The sequence below is a fragment of the Haliaeetus albicilla genome, chromosome 16, assembly GCF_947461875.1.
Source record: "Haliaeetus albicilla chromosome 16, bHalAlb1.1, whole genome shotgun sequence".
In the NCBI taxonomy this organism is placed as follows: Eukaryota; Metazoa; Chordata; class Aves; order Accipitriformes; family Accipitridae; genus Haliaeetus; species Haliaeetus albicilla.
Window position 1 is genome coordinate 4,367,140 of NC_091498.1, and position 18,219 is coordinate 4,385,358.

At 46.5% G+C, this 18,219-nt stretch overlaps 2 protein-coding genes across 5 annotated transcripts; one reads left to right on the plus strand and one right to left on the minus strand.

Annotated features, from left to right (window-relative positions):
* The first annotated feature begins 120 nt into the window (after nucleotides 1–120).
* MTFR1L (mitochondrial fission regulator 1 like) lies at nucleotides 121–12,094 on the plus strand. 4 transcript variants are annotated; one of them, XM_069803178.1, is made up of 8 exons: nucleotides 123–243; nucleotides 447–572; nucleotides 1,569–1,673; nucleotides 2,382–2,491; nucleotides 3,300–3,511; nucleotides 6,554–6,866; nucleotides 9,364–9,586; nucleotides 11,034–12,094. In XM_069803178.1, the coding sequence occupies exons 2-7, from the start codon at nucleotides 558–560 to the stop codon at nucleotides 9,536–9,538; spliced, it is 930 nt and encodes a 309-aa protein (XP_069659279.1). In that variant the 5' UTR covers nucleotides 123–243; nucleotides 447–557; the 3' UTR covers nucleotides 9,539–9,586; nucleotides 11,034–12,094. The 4 variants fall into 4 exon arrangements, with proteins under 4 accessions (XP_069659281.1, XP_069659280.1, XP_069659279.1 ...); XM_069803177.1 differs by having other exon boundaries at nucleotides 9,364–9,568; XM_069803180.1 differs by lacking the exon at nucleotides 1,569–1,673 and having other exon boundaries at nucleotides 121–243; nucleotides 9,364–9,568.
* A 1,489-nt stretch (nucleotides 12,095–13,583) lies between these two features.
* On the minus strand, nucleotides 13,584–17,423 carry AUNIP (aurora kinase A and ninein interacting protein). Its single transcript, XM_069803176.1, has 3 exons — nucleotides 17,218–17,423; nucleotides 16,604–16,739; nucleotides 13,584–14,743 (listed from the first exon to the last, which is right to left on the minus strand). The coding sequence occupies exons 1-3, from the start codon at nucleotides 17,308–17,310 to the stop codon at nucleotides 13,788–13,790; spliced, it is 1,185 nt and encodes a 394-aa protein (XP_069659277.1). The 5' UTR covers nucleotides 17,311–17,423; the 3' UTR covers nucleotides 13,584–13,787.
* Between the last annotated feature and the right edge of the window lie 796 nt (nucleotides 17,424–18,219).

The following is an 18,219-nucleotide window of genomic DNA, read 5'->3' on the forward strand; positions in this document are numbered from 1 at the left end:
ACAGCGGGGCCGGCTTTGGGTGGGACGGGGGCGGCGGGAATGGCTCGGTGTGAGCGTGGAGCGGGGTGACCCGCGACGCTGCCGCCCTCCCGCCGCCATTACGCCCCTCAGGGCGCCATTACAGCCGCCCCCGCTCCTTTTCCGAGGGGCGCATGCGCGGGCGGCGGCGGCGGAAACGCGGGGGGCGGGTTCTGCTTCCGGGTAATGGCGGCGGCGGGGCCGTGCTGCACCGCCGTCCCTCAGGTACCGGCGGGGCCCCGGGGAGATGGCCAGCGGGCGGGAGCGGGGCTGGTCGCGCCTCAGGCTACCGGCCGAGGGACGGGGGCTCGCTGCTTGGCCGCGGGGGTGGCGGGGAGGGGCGCCTGGCTCGGCCCCGGGGGCTCCGTGTGGGCCTGGGCCGGCCCCGGCCCCGGCAGTGCCCGCAGCGAGTGGCTTCTGTCTTCCAGTGAGAAGCGCCAGCGCGGCGGGGAGCGGGGTAAGATGAGCCCGGTCCGCGCCTGCGGGAGCCGCAGCACCCAGCGCTGAGCCCGCCCCGGCGGCCACCGCCAGAGCCGGAGATGGCAGCGGACTCCGTAAGTGTAACGGCCGCTCGAAACGCCTCCCGGTACCGGCGGGCACCCGGGAGCCTTCACCACCGCCCACGGGCCCCCTTCCCTTCCCGGGCCCTTTCACCACCCCAAGCTCTCCCGTGGCCGGTAGCCAGAGGGCCGTCACAGCGGTCAGTGCGCTCCCAGCTCGGAGATTCAATTTAAAATATACCTCAGGAATTTAAAATGTAACTGCGTAAGACCAACGTTCCAGCATTGCATGCATAACAAGCCCCAGCGATAAATCCATGAATGGATTTGTTGGTGGACTGAGCGATATAACCTGTTTGGATTCCGGTTTGTCATTGTGGTGTTCGCTGTCCCGAGTCCTGTGCTCCCTCCTGTCACAAGAGCCTGTGATGGCCGTAAAACTGGCAGAGGGGCAGACAGAGCACTTCACCTTTTGAATCCAATTCAGAAGCATCCAGAGATCACTAAAACATTTGCTGTTTCTGAAAACACTCTCTAAGGCTGAAAACATTCTCTCATCGGCCCTCAGCTGGCATAGGCATTGAGTACATTTGTCATTTTGCCGTCATCCAAGAAACGTTTACAGTCTTATCAGTGCTGCTTGTATTAAAGACCATGTGGAAGCGAGAGTGTTCCTTTAAACGAGTCTTTCTTCTGATTTAATTTTTCTCCTGGGCCCCTCATGTGATGCTGTTTTCCTCCTTTTTGCATGTTTTCATTTGGAGCTCAATGTCTGTTACTGAGTGCTTTTAGTTTTCAGTCCTGAAGATACTCCACCCGTGTTTAAAATGCTCCTTAAGTAACTGGCTGACTTTCAGCTGAAACACCGGTTTATGGAATAAGCTAATAACCTCAGTTATTAGCAGGTTCTCAATTAAAAGTACCACTCAACAAATAAAAAGTCAGAGATCAGAGCTCTTGAGTTGATTGTATAGCACAGTTTCCAATTTCATACATTTTAAGAAGGGCAACTGACTCAAACTATTAATGATATCACATGGATTCTTGTAGACGATCCCCATCTGGCAGAACAAACCCCATGGCTCAGCACGCAGCGTTGTCAGGAGGATCGGGTCAAACCTCCCTTTAAAACCCTGTCCCAGAGCAACCTTTGAGGTAAGCAGATTCATAAGGGATCTGGTGATCACATATTGGAAGCTGCTGCTCCAGAGCAAAGCAAGGTGCTGTCACAAGCTGCTGTTCTGTCAACCGCATGTGTCTGCAGAGTTGTATTCACAAAACTCATGTAGCTGTATAGTTAAGAGGGTTTTATTCCTTTTTTTGGAAATTCTGTTCTTGTAAGTGATTGTTGGCAGCTTGAGGAAAATACCTCCTGAAATAGGGTCTGTGGACTGGGTTAGCAAGCTAGAGGAGACAGAAACATGGAGTTGCTGAACGAGTGCTTTGTTGTGTAACCTCCAGCAAGCCCCCTGCCCTCTGGGCCTGTGTTTCCTAAACAGTAAAACAGGGTTTATGGAAACGCTTACGTCACTGTTTAAGCTCAAGGACAGTGCTGGGACGTGTAGTGGCGAAGTATTGCACGTGGCCTTGGCAGCATGCTAAGCTGTATCAAGTATCCCTTTGCTGCTTTGCTGTTCAGTCTCGCAGAGCACAGTAACACACCAACACGCCCAAGAACACGTGCGGAAGCCGACGCATGCAAGCGCTACGTTCCCGTGAGCCGAATGGTGTTGCTGTCACATATCTGACAGATGCAGCTGCAGACCTGGTGCAGGGGAGGAAGGCTTTGACAGCCAGTACAGCACATCTGGGGTGGCTTCAGGAGACAGGACCGCTGTCTCCTTAATGTAACTTTCTTTTTAGGTTCTACCAAATGTTTCGGAGCTCTATTTAAATGATGTCCCTCCAGTCCCCACCTTGGCAGACATTGTGTGGATAGCAGCAGATGATGAAGAAACATATGCCAGAGTCAGGTTGGTTTCCTCTTTGTGTCTGCTGGTCCTTACTTTTATACACTGGTTTATTTTGCACAGTGTAGGCTGGACATTGATCACACGATCACAACTTCCAGTCCTCTCAAGGTCTGTTATGGTGCCTGTTAAAATACATTTTTCCCAAGAGACAGGAGAAACAAAAAATTGGACAAAGGACCGTGAGAGGAATTCCTGTAGGAACTGCTAAGAGCCTATGCTGTGCCATAGTTTACTCACTGAAAGATCTGTGCAGAGTAACCCCCCTGATTTGTGGTATTTTCTGGTTAGAAAGTTGAAGAGTTGAGTTCTCCCGGGATTGAAATGTTCTACGCCCAGGAGTTTGGTTCTGGTCAGTTGAATTTCCTTAAAGCAGGGCAATAGTAATGGGTAGCTTCTGAAAGATAAAATGGCCTTTGAAGTCAGAGGCAAAAGTTAATGGGTGACATTTCCCATGTGCACCCAGCGCTCTGCCTGGCATGGAGACACAGTTACCAGCAGAGAAATGACTTGAAACCATGTGAGCACACCCAGACTTCTGTCCCTCTGTCCTCTCACCACATCTTGTGCTGTTGGGTCATGATTTCTGTGACAGGCTTTCTGTTCCTTTAATGGAGAGAGAGCACATACAGCAGCACAGCACATCTAAACAGCGGTACATACAGTGGTACATACAGCATAGCGGTGCAGAGGCTTAATTAATTGTGTTGAAGTCTTCTGCTGTCCTGAGGTGGAGGCAGAGCGTTGCTGAACATTGTTGTCATGGAGGGGTCTGGACCTTGTAAATGACCAACAGGTTTTTGTCCTGTAGAAGTGACACTCGCCCGCTGAAGCACAAGTGGAAGCCGAGTCCCTTCACTGTTATACAGCGAAATGCTTCAGTCCCCAACCTGAGGAAGCAGGAGGAGAAGCTGCTCGCCTTGAAGAAACCTGGTTTACCAGCACTGAGCCGAACAACAGAGCTCCAGGATGAGCTGAGTCACCTTCGGAGTCAGATAGCTAAAATAGTGGCTGCAGAGTCAGGTAGGAATATAATGAGCTTTTTTTTTTTTTTTTTTTTGAACGAGAAGAGCTGAATTAGTGAACCATGTTATTTCCTCCACACAGAGCAGACTTGCCTGGTTTTTTTTCCAGCAGAGCTGTGGCTCCCATTGGTGGGACGCTGTCTTTGGTGTCAGCTCAGTGCTGGTTCTGTGTTTAGGTGTTCACATCTGTTTCACTGGAGGAGCCCTGCTTGTTTTTAAGAAATACCAAGTGCTGTTTTGTGACTGCATTTGATCCAGAGACCGACTCTCATCTCAAGCACCTTGTTTCATTAAAACATTTGGTGTATTGTTGCCATTCCTGCTCCAAGTCGGCCAGGAGTGAGCGGGTTGCATTTTGATTTGGGTAGGAGTGAGATGTGTTTGTTTCTGTTAGGAAAACGACAGTGCCGTTTCTGTAGCAAATAATGTATTTGGGGAAAAGCCTAGCTGAACTATTTATTTCTTTCTTTTAGTAAAATTGTGGGCAGTTAATAGCCGTGTTTTAGCCACAAAGCTGAACTGTGAGGAAAGACTTTTTACTTCTCTTCCTTTCATGGTTTTTGCTGTATACTCAGCTCTGAAAATATGATGGTATTTGGTAGGATCCAAATCCGAGTGGTTCTACAAGGCTTGCTGCAACAGTGGCTGGTTTAGAATGTGGAAACTAGTAAGATAGAAATATGTTGGTATCTATTTATGGAGTGTTCCGAAGGCAGAGTTGTCGATCTCTCAACTCAAAAACATTGAACAGTTTTGCAAACTAAAGGAATTTAGTCCTTCTTGAAGACAGTTTTTTTCTTAAAAGCTGTGTTTCTTGTGTGCAGAATACTTTTGCCAGTAACCAAGGCGACAGCTGTATTATGGCTGCTTTCCAGGGGAAAGAAGGTCCTATAATTCTTCCCATTATCAAACAAAAAAAAAAAAAAAAAAAAAAAAAAAGGCAAACCAAAAACCAGGATTGTGCCACACTTGGAATGTATCAGGCAGGTTAATTCCTGTTTATAATGGGTAATAGTGGCTGATGAAACCTTCCTTATCCTACATCTGAAAGAAAATATTTTTTAATTCCCAGATTGCTACTTTGTGCTGCACTGCATGGTGCGTGCAGGAGACCAAATCTCTCATGATCTGCGAAAGACGACGTGGTTGTCTGATTATTGTAGCCCCAAGGGACTTGGAGGTTTAATGGCTGCGTATATTTAGTCCAGCTATCCGTGAGCTGTAAACACATTTGAACATGAAACAGAGTTGTAGTGTTTGATTTAGCTGAAATCTGGTTTCTATGTGAGAGATTTGGGGTTCTTTTTCAGTTCTGTGGGGTGGTCAATGGACTCTTAAGAATCTACTTGATACCAATAATGTAAATATATATGCCGCCACATGAGAATATATGGGATGGTTTTAGCATGCAAAGTTGCATTTAGATGAGATTAGGTATTTCTGATGATCCATGCACACTCACAGAGTACCCATCTCCTTGTGCTGGTGTTTCTTATCATCTTTGGTCCTGTCACAGTACATGGGATCGTGTATGCCACTTGACTCTTACAGCAGCATGGTAAAATGAAGCCGCTCTGGGGGTGAGGGAGCCACATTACCCTCAGCTCTGCAGGGAATAAGCGTAAAACAAGGCACCACAGATGTCCCCTTCAGAGAGGCTGCGTGTGTCCTCTTTCTTCTTCATGCAAGATCAGAGGAACAAACAAATTGGAATAAAGACCAGGGGAAATTCTGTGATTTTTTTTTTTTTTCCTTCTAAGTGTTGTCTCAGCTCTACAGTTGCTCAAGCTGTGTGCTAGAAAAGTCCATTTTAATTCAAGGAGAGTAATAACGAGGAAAATTAGAGATCCAAATGGGAGAAAAATGATTTAATCATTTAATACCTTTTTCTCTCCCTCTCTACTCAGCAATGTGCCTGGTTGTTATCAGCTGGCATTTTGAGAACAGTTCGTATTGACTTCGCGTCCTCTAAGTCAATAATGGGGAGCTGTGATTTAGGGCCTAGCTGTAGCTTGGTAATCTGATGAAGGAGATAACTATTTAGCAGGCTTATTTTGGAAAGATTGATGTCAAAAAAGAAATACTGTGCAATCTGCTTTATTATATACTGTTAGAGAAATCCCTTAATTGGAAATTGATAACTATCTACAAGTTTACTCTTGAGGCCAAGGGCATTAGTGCTTATTTTTTTAGGTACAGTTTGTTTTCCATACAGGAAGGTTCTTTCAAGGAGATGTGCACTAAGCATTTTTCTGGGTTTTTGGTTGTTTTCCCTTAGTGTTTTACACTGGAAATATCTAACTCATTTTCACTTAATAACACTCGGAATTTTTATAGCTGTTCTTATCCCCATTACACTTTAAAGCCTGAACAAATAAATCCCATCTTCCCTGTGGAATACATGGGTGCTATTCTCATTTTACAGATGGTGATGGAGAGCAAAACAGGTCAAAATGCCTGCAGTCACAGAGTGAATTGCTGTGACTGTTTAGTGCAAAATGCTGGAGCTCCTGAACTGGCTCTGCATTCTCACCAGGTGTAATAGTTAGGGGGGAAGGAGCCTGAAAGGAAAAGAAAGGCAAGCAGTTCTCAAGGTGATGAAGAAAAAGAGGAGGGAAGTTAAGACAATTAAGACCTACATTCTGATACAGGCTCCCTCTGTGACCCTGAGCAGCAGCTAAACCTCTGCTCCTCCATTTCTTATCTGTAAAAATGGAAAAAAGTAAACATTACGCAACTTCTGCAGGGACAGAGTGCAGTGTTTGAACTGGAGGGGTGATATGGTGATGGGCATGAAAGGAGTAGAGATACATAAGGGGGTTGGTGGGATAAAAGGTACTGGAGAAGGTCTTGTGTTGCAACACGGTGTCGCAGGAAGCAGCGTGGACATGGAGGGTGACAGAATATGATGAATTTGTTTTCTTATAGCATGGGGGAGGCTGGCTGATGATGCCTCTTATATTCTGTTGTTTTGGGGAAAAAAATACCTATGTGGTTTGGTATTAGTTTATCTCTCCACCTATATTGTTTTCTTTTTCAGCTTCTGCTTCATTAACACCAGACTTCTTATCTCCAGGAAGTTCAAATGCATCTTCTCCTTTACCTTGTTTTGGACCCTCTTTCCAATCTACAACTTCCTTTGTCATTAGCGATATCACAGAGGAGGAGGCAGAACTCGAAAGCCCCGAGCTCCCATCAGTCTCCATGCTTTGTTCTACAACCTCCGAGTGTTGTAAACCAGAACCAAAGGATCCTGACGAGGAAGATTCTGTGTCTCTTTCAAAGGCCAGCAGTTTTGCAGACATGATGGGCATTCTTAAAGACATTCATAGGATGAAGCAGAGCAAAGACTTGTAAGTGCTTCCTGAACTCTCTTGATTTTATTTTATCTCTTTTTTTGTCTGTCAGATCATTGTAGACACTGGACATTGCATTCACTGCTTGTTGGTGCTGCTCTATATTCATGATTCACAGGGAGGGAAATACCTGTGTATAGTAGAACTTGCTAACACTTAGGTTTCTGGGTTTTTTTTATTGATGGCTTACCTGCCTGGATAAAAAGCAATAGAGAGGAACTCAAACTGATTAGCATGACGTTTGGCTGTTTCAGCTTGTTCACCTGAAAAAAAGCTTGTGTTTGCCCTGATGAAACCCAGAACTGTATGTATTGGCAACTTTCAGAGTGAGAGCTGCACTGCTTTCTCTGCTTGCAGTGCTTCCAGGTGCTGGTGCTTAGACCATCTTGCAGACCCAAGCGGTTGGGAAGCTCAGCAGCTTTTTCAGCGTGGCACGTACAGGAAGTAACACACGGAGCTTTTCAGCTTCTCAACTTTTGCATCTGGCCCAGCTCTGAGCGTGGGCAGAGTTTTCACTCGTCTCATGACGAGTTTACACATTGATCACGAGAACACCTCAAGCTGCTGACATGCCAGCTGCTGCATGGCTGAGGGAGGATTCTGCCCAGCTGATACAGTAGATTCTTTAATGTTAGCTGTACTGCCTGCCTTTTACATGTGAAATCACAGTGATAAAGTTCAGTTTCCACATTTTTCAGCCCAAAGTTCTATCCAGCCATTATGTTGTGTGAGTAAGATTCCTGGCCAAAAATAACATGTTGTGTGATGGCTGTTCACAATTTCTATGCCTAATTCAGTTTAAAAGAAATTAAATTCTCAGCACAGAAAAAATCACATAGTCAAATGAGAGAAGTACATTCAGCTTGCATCCAGAATGTCAGTATGGTATTGCACATCCATAATTCACACTGCGTACCCTTTTGCTTTTGTTTTCCTAAGTGTTAAATATTACTCAAATCTTAAACACTTACTTGCTTTATATAAATGCCTGTAATCTTTCTTGGGGGTAAGCAGAATTCATGGACCACAGATGAATCGCTCCTCTTCTTTCTTCCTGTCTGTTGCAAAGCAGTGCTTTGAGCATCCAAAAATAATTCTGAATTATTAGGCAAAGGGAGAGAGAATTCTCGAGAAAAATACCTGTTGTTGTGCGCGACTCGGCCACATTGGCTCAGGAGGGGTTTGAGGTAGGCTTTAGGTAACTTCCCTGTTAAGAGTATAACTAACTGTGCCATTCTAATGGTCATTCATGGGCTCTGTTAAATCCAGAAAAGCTTGCAGGTGCTTCATGTTGTGACATGTAATGTTTTAACTTTATTAGAAATGTGTACTTCTAGGACTAAGCATTTACATGTAACAATGTAATTATCAATCTTGTAATTAGTGCAGACTGGTATGTCAGCCTCCTGTGGAAGCAGACTTTTTAGGGTAAGAAAACTGCCACCATCTGTGTCAGATGAATACAGGGAAACGTGCATTATTTAGGGGAAAAAAAGACTTGTATAAATACAGATTATGGTAGGAAAATCCAAGGCATTTCTTATCCATGCCTGGATATGCCAACAAGGCTCCTGCCAGCACTGGCCAAATCACGAGGAGCCAAGTGCTGACTGGGAGGAAGGCTGTGAAAAGCAGCGTGTAGGTGACAGGGAACGTTGCAATATAATGGGTCACAATTTGACTTCAATTTCCTCAACAGAATGTATGAGAACAACTAATAATGAAGGTGTTTGATCTTGCTGTTACTCTGGGAGAGAAGGTGTGTGAATGAGTGGGAGGAAGAGATGGCTTGTGCACAAAGGAAGGATTTACCAACAGCCTTGATTCTTTTTAATGTTACAGGAGATGGGGGAGAGCAAGGATTTTGTACTGTAGAATCCTTGGGGGGAAGGGGATAGCTGCCATATCCCTTCTGGCTGTGATATGGAGTGAGCAAAAGAACTGAGTCACCAGGACCCTTCTCCCCTTGCGACAGCTTGACCGATTCGCCGGGAGCTGGGTCACACTTGCTGCTTCTGCTGTTGCTGCTTGCGTCAAGGCTAGGAACATTTTAACAGAAAAGCTTGAGACTGTTTCTTGCTGGAGCCAAACTGTTTTCTTCTCGTCTGTTTCTCTATCTATCTCAGCCTCTAACTTGCCTCCTATGTGCAACAGTGATGTTTTCGGATATGGTTACTACAGCTTAAAGCTGTTTGAAGAATCACAGGTAGTTGAAAAATTACATTAAATAAATTACTGCTGTTCATTACTTGATGAGGTTTAATTCCTAGACACCATTCTCCAGTGTCGATGCAGTTGTGAGAGCAGCCCTGTGCTTCTGCAGCTGTACTCACCTTGTGGACGTGCCCTTGGGTTACGCAGAGCAGTTGTGCTAGTGTAGGTGTGCAGCACGTGTAACACTTAAAAGGATCATGTACTCTTTTAAGTGGATGAAGGTACCAAATGATGCTTAACAAGATAACTACATAGATGCTTCTCTGATGCTCCTGTTTAGGACTTGGTGCTTAAACACAACCTTGGAAGCTTCAGGAATGAGTGAGAAACACTTGCAGAAATGTGCATGTTTCAACAAATGTGAAAGAGAGCCTGTTAAAGTGTCTGTGATGCCCTCTGCGAGGGGAGTGGCTGAGTGGTGTGCCTGCTGGGCCGTGCGCTCAGTGTGGGGTTAAAGACAGGTAGCGTGAGGAGCTGCTTGGACTGTGAGTACACTTTGACTTGTAAGTACTACTGTTACGGCACTGAACAACTTCATTTTTCCATTATTATTTCCTTGGCCCTTCGAGTGGCTATAAAGGGCTGAGACACTGAAGGTGAACGCTGGTGCTCCGTGGTCTGCTGCTGGTTGTGCCTCGTCATAGGACACTTGTACCCTTTGGTAGGAGAGGTTCCTTTCCTCACCCTGCTGTGGGTTATCTGTCCCTTCGCTCATCCTTGTGATCAGCACAGCTCGAGACTGGGTCAGTGCTGTCTCTCCTCACTGTTTTTAGTGTTGCCTCCGCCTCTGGCTGCTCCAGTTTCCCCCTGTCCCTCTTTGGAGGCAGCTGACGGATACTGGGGTAACTCTGAATTCTCAGGTTTGCCTGTGTGGAAGGAAGGGTTTGGGGACGGCTCCAGACCCTGTACTCTGGTCTCTCTCTGCACCCTTTTCAGAAGGAAGGGCTCTGTCTGGATGAAGTGAAAGGCATGCTTCTGGCTACAAAGTCATCTTTTAAATAGTGATGCATTTATACAACTGTAAATTAAGAACTTGCATCAGACAGAAATCTGACATTGTGCTACAGGTTACCAGTGCAAGGTGCTCAATGGCATCTTACACAGCTTACCAAAAGCCTTCAATGTTAATTTGAGAACAAGCCCCTCCCGAACACATACGGAAATACTCTGTGGGGTTTTTCTCCTAAAAAGGAATGCTTAAAATACCCATAATGTTTTCTGACCAAAGGAGGACTTCAGCTATTAAAAAAAAACCAAACAAGTTAAGCTCTGAAATTATTAGTACAGGTTCTAAACAAAACCTTAGTGAGCAATTCATGATACCTGAGGAAAAGGAACTGCGTTTTGGCTTCCTGTAAAACAGGCTCACTAACGCTTCTAATGCGAACTGCTTGTCTGCACTTGTTGGAAGTTGAGGCAGGATGCTTTGATGACAGAATGCTACAGAAAAAGGTCATGTCCAGTAGCTCAGCAGAGGGAAATGTATACCAGCCCTCCTTTAAAACACCTGTAATTACCCATATTTAAATATGAAAGCATATATCCATTGTATAGCAAAATTAATGAAAAAAAGTACTTCCAGGACTTCAACTCAAACACCACACCACTTGTAGATTTATATTGAGGGGACGTAGGCTGTAAATAATTAATGAAGCTTTATTTTACTTACTTGTTATTAACACAGTTGAATTATAAAGAGTGTTGATGCTGAGATTTTCAGGATACTCTTTGATCCACAAAATGAGCTCCAGGTTTTCTAAGCCAACATGAAAGGCCTGAATTTTTAGCTGCTTTTTCTTGTTTTGTGGTGGTGTTCTTGCACCTTCTCCACTTGTGACAAAAGCTAATAAAGGCTGCAGAAAAATACTGAAAAGATTCTAACCAGAGCTGTAAAGCATCAATTTTGACACTTCTCTTTACTAATACACTGGGCTTTTTTCTTCCATATAGAAACCGAACTTCAATGAAGGAGGAAGACCCGGCCATTCTTATAGCAGAAGTTCTGAGAAGAAAATTTGCCCTCAAGGATGAAGATCTGGCCCTTAAGGAGAAATGATGTTACTGTCACTAAACTCTGTAAGCAAAAGTGTTATGCTCCCAAAATTTTCTCCACAGTAGCTGCCTTCCTAAGGATTGAGCCTTTTGCCTCTTTTATTAATTAGAAATGGTTTCTGCACTGGACACTTACTTAGGAAAGACCCTACGGATTTGATGTGTTTTCCATGTATTGTTACATTTAAGAAAAAACTTTTTAAGAAGATGGAAATTCTTTTCCACCTGTATTTTGATGTTGATTATTGATAAGGATCTTCTAAAGAGTGCAATGCGTGCTGCTGGATGACGTTCTTTTGACCTACAATTTTCCTTAGGTTCAAATTAAGCATTAACTTCTAACGGCCTTGTTACAATATAACTAGTTACCATTGCCAGTATAAAGGGATGTCAAACATCCCATTCTTTCTCTGTTCTGAGTATGGTACAGAGCTACTGAGAATAAGCTAAGAAATGCTTCCAGGTCTTCAGTGTTTAGGAGGTTGTTGAACCACAGCGGTAAAAGACGTCTTCCCAATAACTCTGTCTGACCCAGTGGTAGGATGAAACTGCAGTCAATGATCAAACCACTCAGACACATCTGAGGGATGCTGGCAGGTTTTAGTATGCCCTGGGTATTTCTTAACTCACAAATTATTCCCACAGTTGCATGACAGAATGGCCTTAATTTCTTGCCAGTAATTTAATGTTTCATTAATAGTCCTTGTATTCAGATAATGTATTTTATTTAGCATTCAAAAAGTCTATTTATTGAACCACCAATGCTAAGAATCAAGCACCCACCACAAGAGCTGTCATCTGAGAAAAGGGAAGAAGGAACTTGGCATTGTCTATGGCTACAGTTCTCACTAACTGAAGAGGTTTCCTTCAGCTACACATTCTCTGCAATGTTCCTCATGGTTGTATTTAAAGTATGATTTTTTTTTTCCTTTATATAAAATGGAGCCTTAATAAGACAATGGTTGTCCTTGATCTTATTAACATGCAGATGTCCAAACATGTCAGCAGTGGTGCTTGTATCTGGGGGAGGTTGGGGGTGTGTGTGGAATTTCAGTTGCTGCAGCACTGGCTGATGGTGCTGCAGACAAATGCACTCAGATGCCAAGGATTTTCTTAATCCACCAGGCCCTTAGCCCTTGAAAAATTAAATCATCATCTCCACCTCAGAATTGAGAGAAGAGGCTTATATTACCTCTGGCCACCCAGAGAGCGAGAGCAGAAATTTAAGACTTAATCAGTTTTATAGGGAGTTGATAGAGCTCTTCCCTTCTCAGATGCACACCAAGAGCCACTGGATGATGCGATTGTTCTCCCTGTCCCAGTAAGGCTCCTCTGCATAAGGATGTGGTGGGAATACACCTGCCTACAGGGGAGATGGAGCTGTAAGCAAGAGTCCCTGTTCCTGGGAATGTGCTCCATGTGCAGGCTGGATGTAAGAGCTTATCAGCACAATTAACTTCTGGACTGTGACATAACTCCACTTGCATCTATTGTACTGAAAATCTGGCCCAATGGGAAAGTAAAGCTATCTATCTCAAATGGCCACACTTACAGTGTTAATACTCAACATTTAAAAAACAACAACAAAAAAGAGTAAAGAAGTGGGTGGTTGCTGCTGACAAAGCAGGTTGTTGTTCTGGAGGGTGATCATGGTCACAGATGGACTCTGCTGTCTGCTGCTTGTGACCCCTGGGGTTTTTGAGCAGCTGCTCCTTGCACTTTAAAACAGATACAATATCTAAGGCATGCCCATCCAAAACCCTGTGTATCCAAAAGCAGGGCATTATGTTGAACAAGCCGTGTAGGGGAAGTACCACTGCTGTTAGTGAGACACGGTGGCAGCTGCCACACGCAGTTAAACCAATACCGACCAGTTCTTACTCCAGCCCGCAGCACTCACTGCTCCGCTTTTCACCTCACCAGGGCCAGACCAACTGCATCAACCTGCAGCTGTAAGCCCTCGCAGGCACACCCCGCTCCATCTAGGTGCATCCCTGTCTGTGAAAGAGCTACAAATTCAACATTAGGATTACAGTTCAGACTTACTAGAACAGATGCACTGTTTCAGTTCCTCCCTTGTCACAGTCCTCCTCACTTTAAACCTCCGGTAAGTCTGGCAACAGCAGTTCAGTGCTGTGATCCCACCTGCAGCTAGCAGAGGTGCATCTTTCACCCTTACAGATGCACAAGCTGAAACACGTGAGCCTCCCATTATTGCCACACACACCAGCTGTCACGTACAGGGGCTGGCACAGCTGCAGTTCTGAGATAAGCAGAATGTAGCTGAGCCTAGAAAAACTTTACATTTGGACTTCCAGGATCCTAAGAAATAAACACAGGTTAGCAGCAGACTCCTTCAGGCTGGACAGCAGCATGTTACATAAACACCAGAAAGTAGCCACACAGGCTGAAATAATGATTGAAACAGTCAAACCATTATAAATATACTTCTTCAAAATTTTATTTTTATTAAAGCAAAATTTCAGAGAACAAAGAGGTCCTGCTGTTGCATGGGTCTACTGCATATGCTGGCTAGACCATACATACAGAAACAACAGGTACTCTTACCTAATTCTGACCGCTTTCTTACAAAATAACGCTTTCCTGAGGCTTCACAAGAGGTCATACAGGCGACCTATTCAAGGTCACTTATCAGTGTTTAATCACTCTGTTCCCCTCTGAATCCTGCGTGAACAGTAAATCATAGCACACATCTAACCACTGCTCCCCCAGTTTGCTCACGCTCCTGTTTGCAGCATCACTGGAATGGCCCTCACAGGGAGAGTCGGGCAGCTGCCTGCGAGAGCTGCTGTTGTCCTTGTGAGGAGATGGGACATTCTGGCAGCGGTGAGCGATTACTCTGTTCCCCTCGGAATCCTGGGTGAACAACTGCCTGCAGGGACTGCTCAGTCCCACCTTACTGCCCCATCCCTCCTCGGCTGAACCAGCACCAGCGTTCTGGCTGCGCTCTCTCAGAGGCTGTGCTCTAGCTGGTCTTTGTGGAGATGAATAAGCCCCAGCAGCCCAGGTACTGTCTCTCATTATCGTAGGATTTATAGTCTCCATCTCAGAGAAGTCAATTAAAGAATTCGCACTACTCAATTGGTGTGGTTTCTTACTCTGGTTTGCACCAAGTCTTGGTTGGAAATCAAGTCTGGTCTTTGCCGCCTTCAGGAACAGCTGGCCCACTTGTTTGTTTATCCCACAGTCTGAAGTTTTGCTGCCGCTTGCTGAAACTGTTTCTCCAGCAAATACATCAGACTCATTTCTGTGAGCAATGATCCGGTTGCCCTCTGAATCCTGGGTGAAATGGAAGAAGCAGCAATCCTCTCCCACCCCACAGGAGGCTTCACTGTTGCTGTGGGACTCTGCTTGTAACACCGAAGAGTCTGGCAAAGGAGTTGACGAGGCTGGTGCTTTCTGTGCACAACGTTGGGGCGTAACCTGCACCATCACCTCCTCAGCTCTGAAGGATTGTTTCTGGGCTTCCTCCATCTGCGGCAAAGCCAAGATCTTCACAGGGTAGGCAGGCAAAGAAACACCTTTTTCTTTACAGTCTTCATTCAGGATGAAAGGAGATGACCTGGAGTTTTCTTTGTCTTTTTCATCTGAAAACAACACAGAACTGGTTAAATCCTGAGCTGGCACACACATTTCTTGGGGGTTAGTCACTACCCACAGCACCATTCCTTGATGCTTGACTCAGAACTGCTGCTTTACTGCTCCTTCAAGTAGCACCACACAGACTGTTCGACACCAGACTAGCACTGCTGCTGTCTCACGGTCATCTGTGTTTGTGCTGCTGAGCCTGCCATGGAATGGCAGCCTAAAACACTGGAGTAGTTCAACTAAGCGAGCTTCCCTCAAGTGAGATGCAAGAACTGCATCTCCAGCTGCTCCAGTTTTTGGCCTCTCTGCCTTCCTCCTCTCAGCTTACCAGGCAGTTCACCTGTGACGTTGCCTTTAAAAGCAGCAGCTCAACAGTTAGTTACAAAAAAAAAAAACACAAAAACCCCAAACAAAACAACAACAAAAAAACCCCCCCACAAAACTCCACAGTGAAACTTCTACAGCTTGCCTTCATCACCTGAAGAAGGCATCAAGTCCCACGTTTGCTTCTGAAGCCATTTAATATAAAATTTAATACAACCTCAATATATACAAACTCATCGTCAATTCAGGATAAGCTAAAAAAAAACAAAAAACAAACAAAACAAAAAAAAAAACAAAAAAACAAATAAGAAATACTCCAGCATCTTAAATCCTACGGACCTCTGACAAACAGCCGCAGCATTCGGTGAATCCAGACACATGCAATGAGTAAGTGAATACAATCGAGGGAATGAAACGACAAAAAGAGGAGACCACACAACACATTCAAAAGGAGTAGGAATAACGAATCCAAAGCAAAAACCATCAACGGCCCTGTCACAACACAAAAATTCTGTCAAATAATTGAATTGTACAATTTAGGTAATGCTTCCTCTCATCTCCTTATTGCTAAACTATTTCAATGTTGATAAACTAGCCATTACACAATTTACAATATACAAACAACTACACAATCCTGCACTGCTGGTTCCTGCATCCATTTCATTTCTCTATATTTGTTAATTTGAGACCCACAAACAAATCCCAGCTTCTTCTATTCCAGAGCACAAAAGCAGCCTCAAAAGCACAGAGGTTGTGAGCTGGCTTAATTAGATTAAATATTCCAGTTCCCTTGTGATTCCTTCATTGGTTCAGTTAGGATTAAACACTGTACTCTTCAGAAAATGCTTTGTCCAACCCCTCATAAAAAGCTTTCCTCACTCACCTCCCGCTGATTCCCCTTACAGGGACGTTGTTTGAACCACATAACGTTAATTTTCACTTCCAGCTATAATGTTCTTCCAAGGGCATTTAACTGACAATTTAGGGCTGCCCTTGTTTAGAGAAAACCTGGCATGTAATGCTCCGGATGCTGCCCTTTCCCTGGGCAGGGAGAGCTGCCCACAGGACACCACCGGGCTCGGTGCTCCTGCCCAGACCGTGCCCTGCCCCAGCCGAAGTGGTGTTCCCAACTGGATTGTGCTTTATGTGATACCATTGGGCAACCCAGAACTGGACGGTTTGCCACCTGGATGGTTTGTGTCAGCGCTCGGGCTGAGCCAGGCGTCCCAGCATCCCACTGAAAACTTCAGTTTTGCAGGGAGTAAAGCCCGGTGCATTATTTAGAGTTCAGATTGCTCTCCAGCAAAGACTGGCTACAACTGCTGCTACTTGGTCTAAGACTGTAAAAGGTGCCTGCATTTAGATTAACCATCACAATACAATCCTTTCTAGGAGTTCAAACCTTTAACCTTTACCCTCTTCACTAGAAAATCCACTTTTCTGCCTAGTAAAGCTGCCAAGAAATAAAGCGAGATGACTTTCCTAGGATGGCCTGAAACTACTTTCTTACAGGGGCGTATGCTGTTCCCCGTTACCTGTCTGAGCGCTGAAGAAGGTGGAGATGATGGTTTGCTTGGTGCGTGGCTGAGAGGCTCTTGTCTGTGTGAAAGTGACTGAGGTGTGCTTCCTTCCCAGAATTCGACTAGGTGCTTTTGGTTTGGCTACGGGAGGCTGGGTAGGGAAAGAAACAAGTAGAAAGTGAACATAGGCCGCTAAAAACAATTCTACCCTTCTTCCAGCATTGTGGCACAGTTCCCACCTTTGTTAAACACTCCAACTCTTCCTGTGACACCATCACAGAATGGTTGAGGTTGGAAGGGGCCTACGCAGCTCACCTTGTCCGACTCCCTGCTCGAGCAGGGTCACCCCGAGCGGGAGGCTCAGGCCGGAGGCTGCAGGCTGTCCCTGCCGTCCTGCACCGTCCCAGCTTTGCTAAACCCCCCTCACGCCTCTTGAAATAGTTTCCCACCGCACCCGACTCACAGCCTCGCTCTGCCAGCCACCCCGAACTCCCAGTACCACAGCATCTCCCACCTCCACCCCCCCGAGAACCACACGCTCCCTCGGGACGGGGGTCTGGGCATATCCCACCTGGCTGCAGCGGCCCCCCCCACCCCCGGCCGGGACCCCCCCACACACCGAGCCCCACCTGCGCCGCCTTCTGCTTCAGCTCGGCGGTGTCCAGCCAGACATCGCACGCTTCGGCCTGCTGGGCCGCGTCGCCTTTCCGCCTGCGCTTCATCCCCGGCACCGGGCGGTCTCCCGGAGCGCGGAGCTCAGCGGGGCCCCGAGGAAGGGCCGGGGCCGAGGCCGGGGCGCTACCTCAGACGCCGGGTCCGGCCCCGCTCCCTTCTTCCCGCCTTCGCACCGGGCTCCGCCCCCGCCTAACGGCCGCCAACGGTTACCGCGCGCGCTAGTGGGAGAGAGGGACCAATCCGAGCGGCTGGGCGGAATGAGCGGCTGGTCGAGCCCCGCCCACCCTGGGCCGTGCCCTATATAAAGCGGCGGTGCGGCCGTTCCGTGAGGAGATTGATGGCGGCGGGATCGGCTGCTGCGCAGCGGGAGAGGGGCGGCCGGTGCCAGAGGCTCCTCGGCAAGATGGGGGCGAGTGCCTGCAGAGATGCCAAGGGTGGCGGGTGAAGAAACAGGGGCTGCTGTGCAGGTCAGAGGGGGAGCAGCACAACACACCTGGGATTTTTCTTCTCCCTGATGCTCTCCTGTCCCCGGCCTGGGTGTTTGCTGAACAACCCAAGCCCTGACACCGCCCCCCAGCCCCTCATCTTGTCTTCACAAGCCACAGGCTGCATGCTTCAAACCACTGCAGCCAACACACCAGCACCTGCTGAGAGGGCCTCATCCACCCCAGGGGGTGCAGAGGTCCCTGTTGCTGCACTGGGGCTCAGCCTTCATCACATCAGCCCCAGCCACACTCTCTCCATCTCTCCTCTTACTGCACTTTCCCCTCTTTCACAACCCCACACTCTCACCAGGTAAGGGACAGGGTCCTCTCACTGCACAGATAGCTCTGTACAACTCCCTAAGCCATATAAAAGGGGCCTGAAATGATATTAAATAAATGTTTTACCCTTCTTTGTGGTTTATACAAGCTCACCTCAGTCTGTCTCCACAGGTTAGACTCTGCCACTGCTAA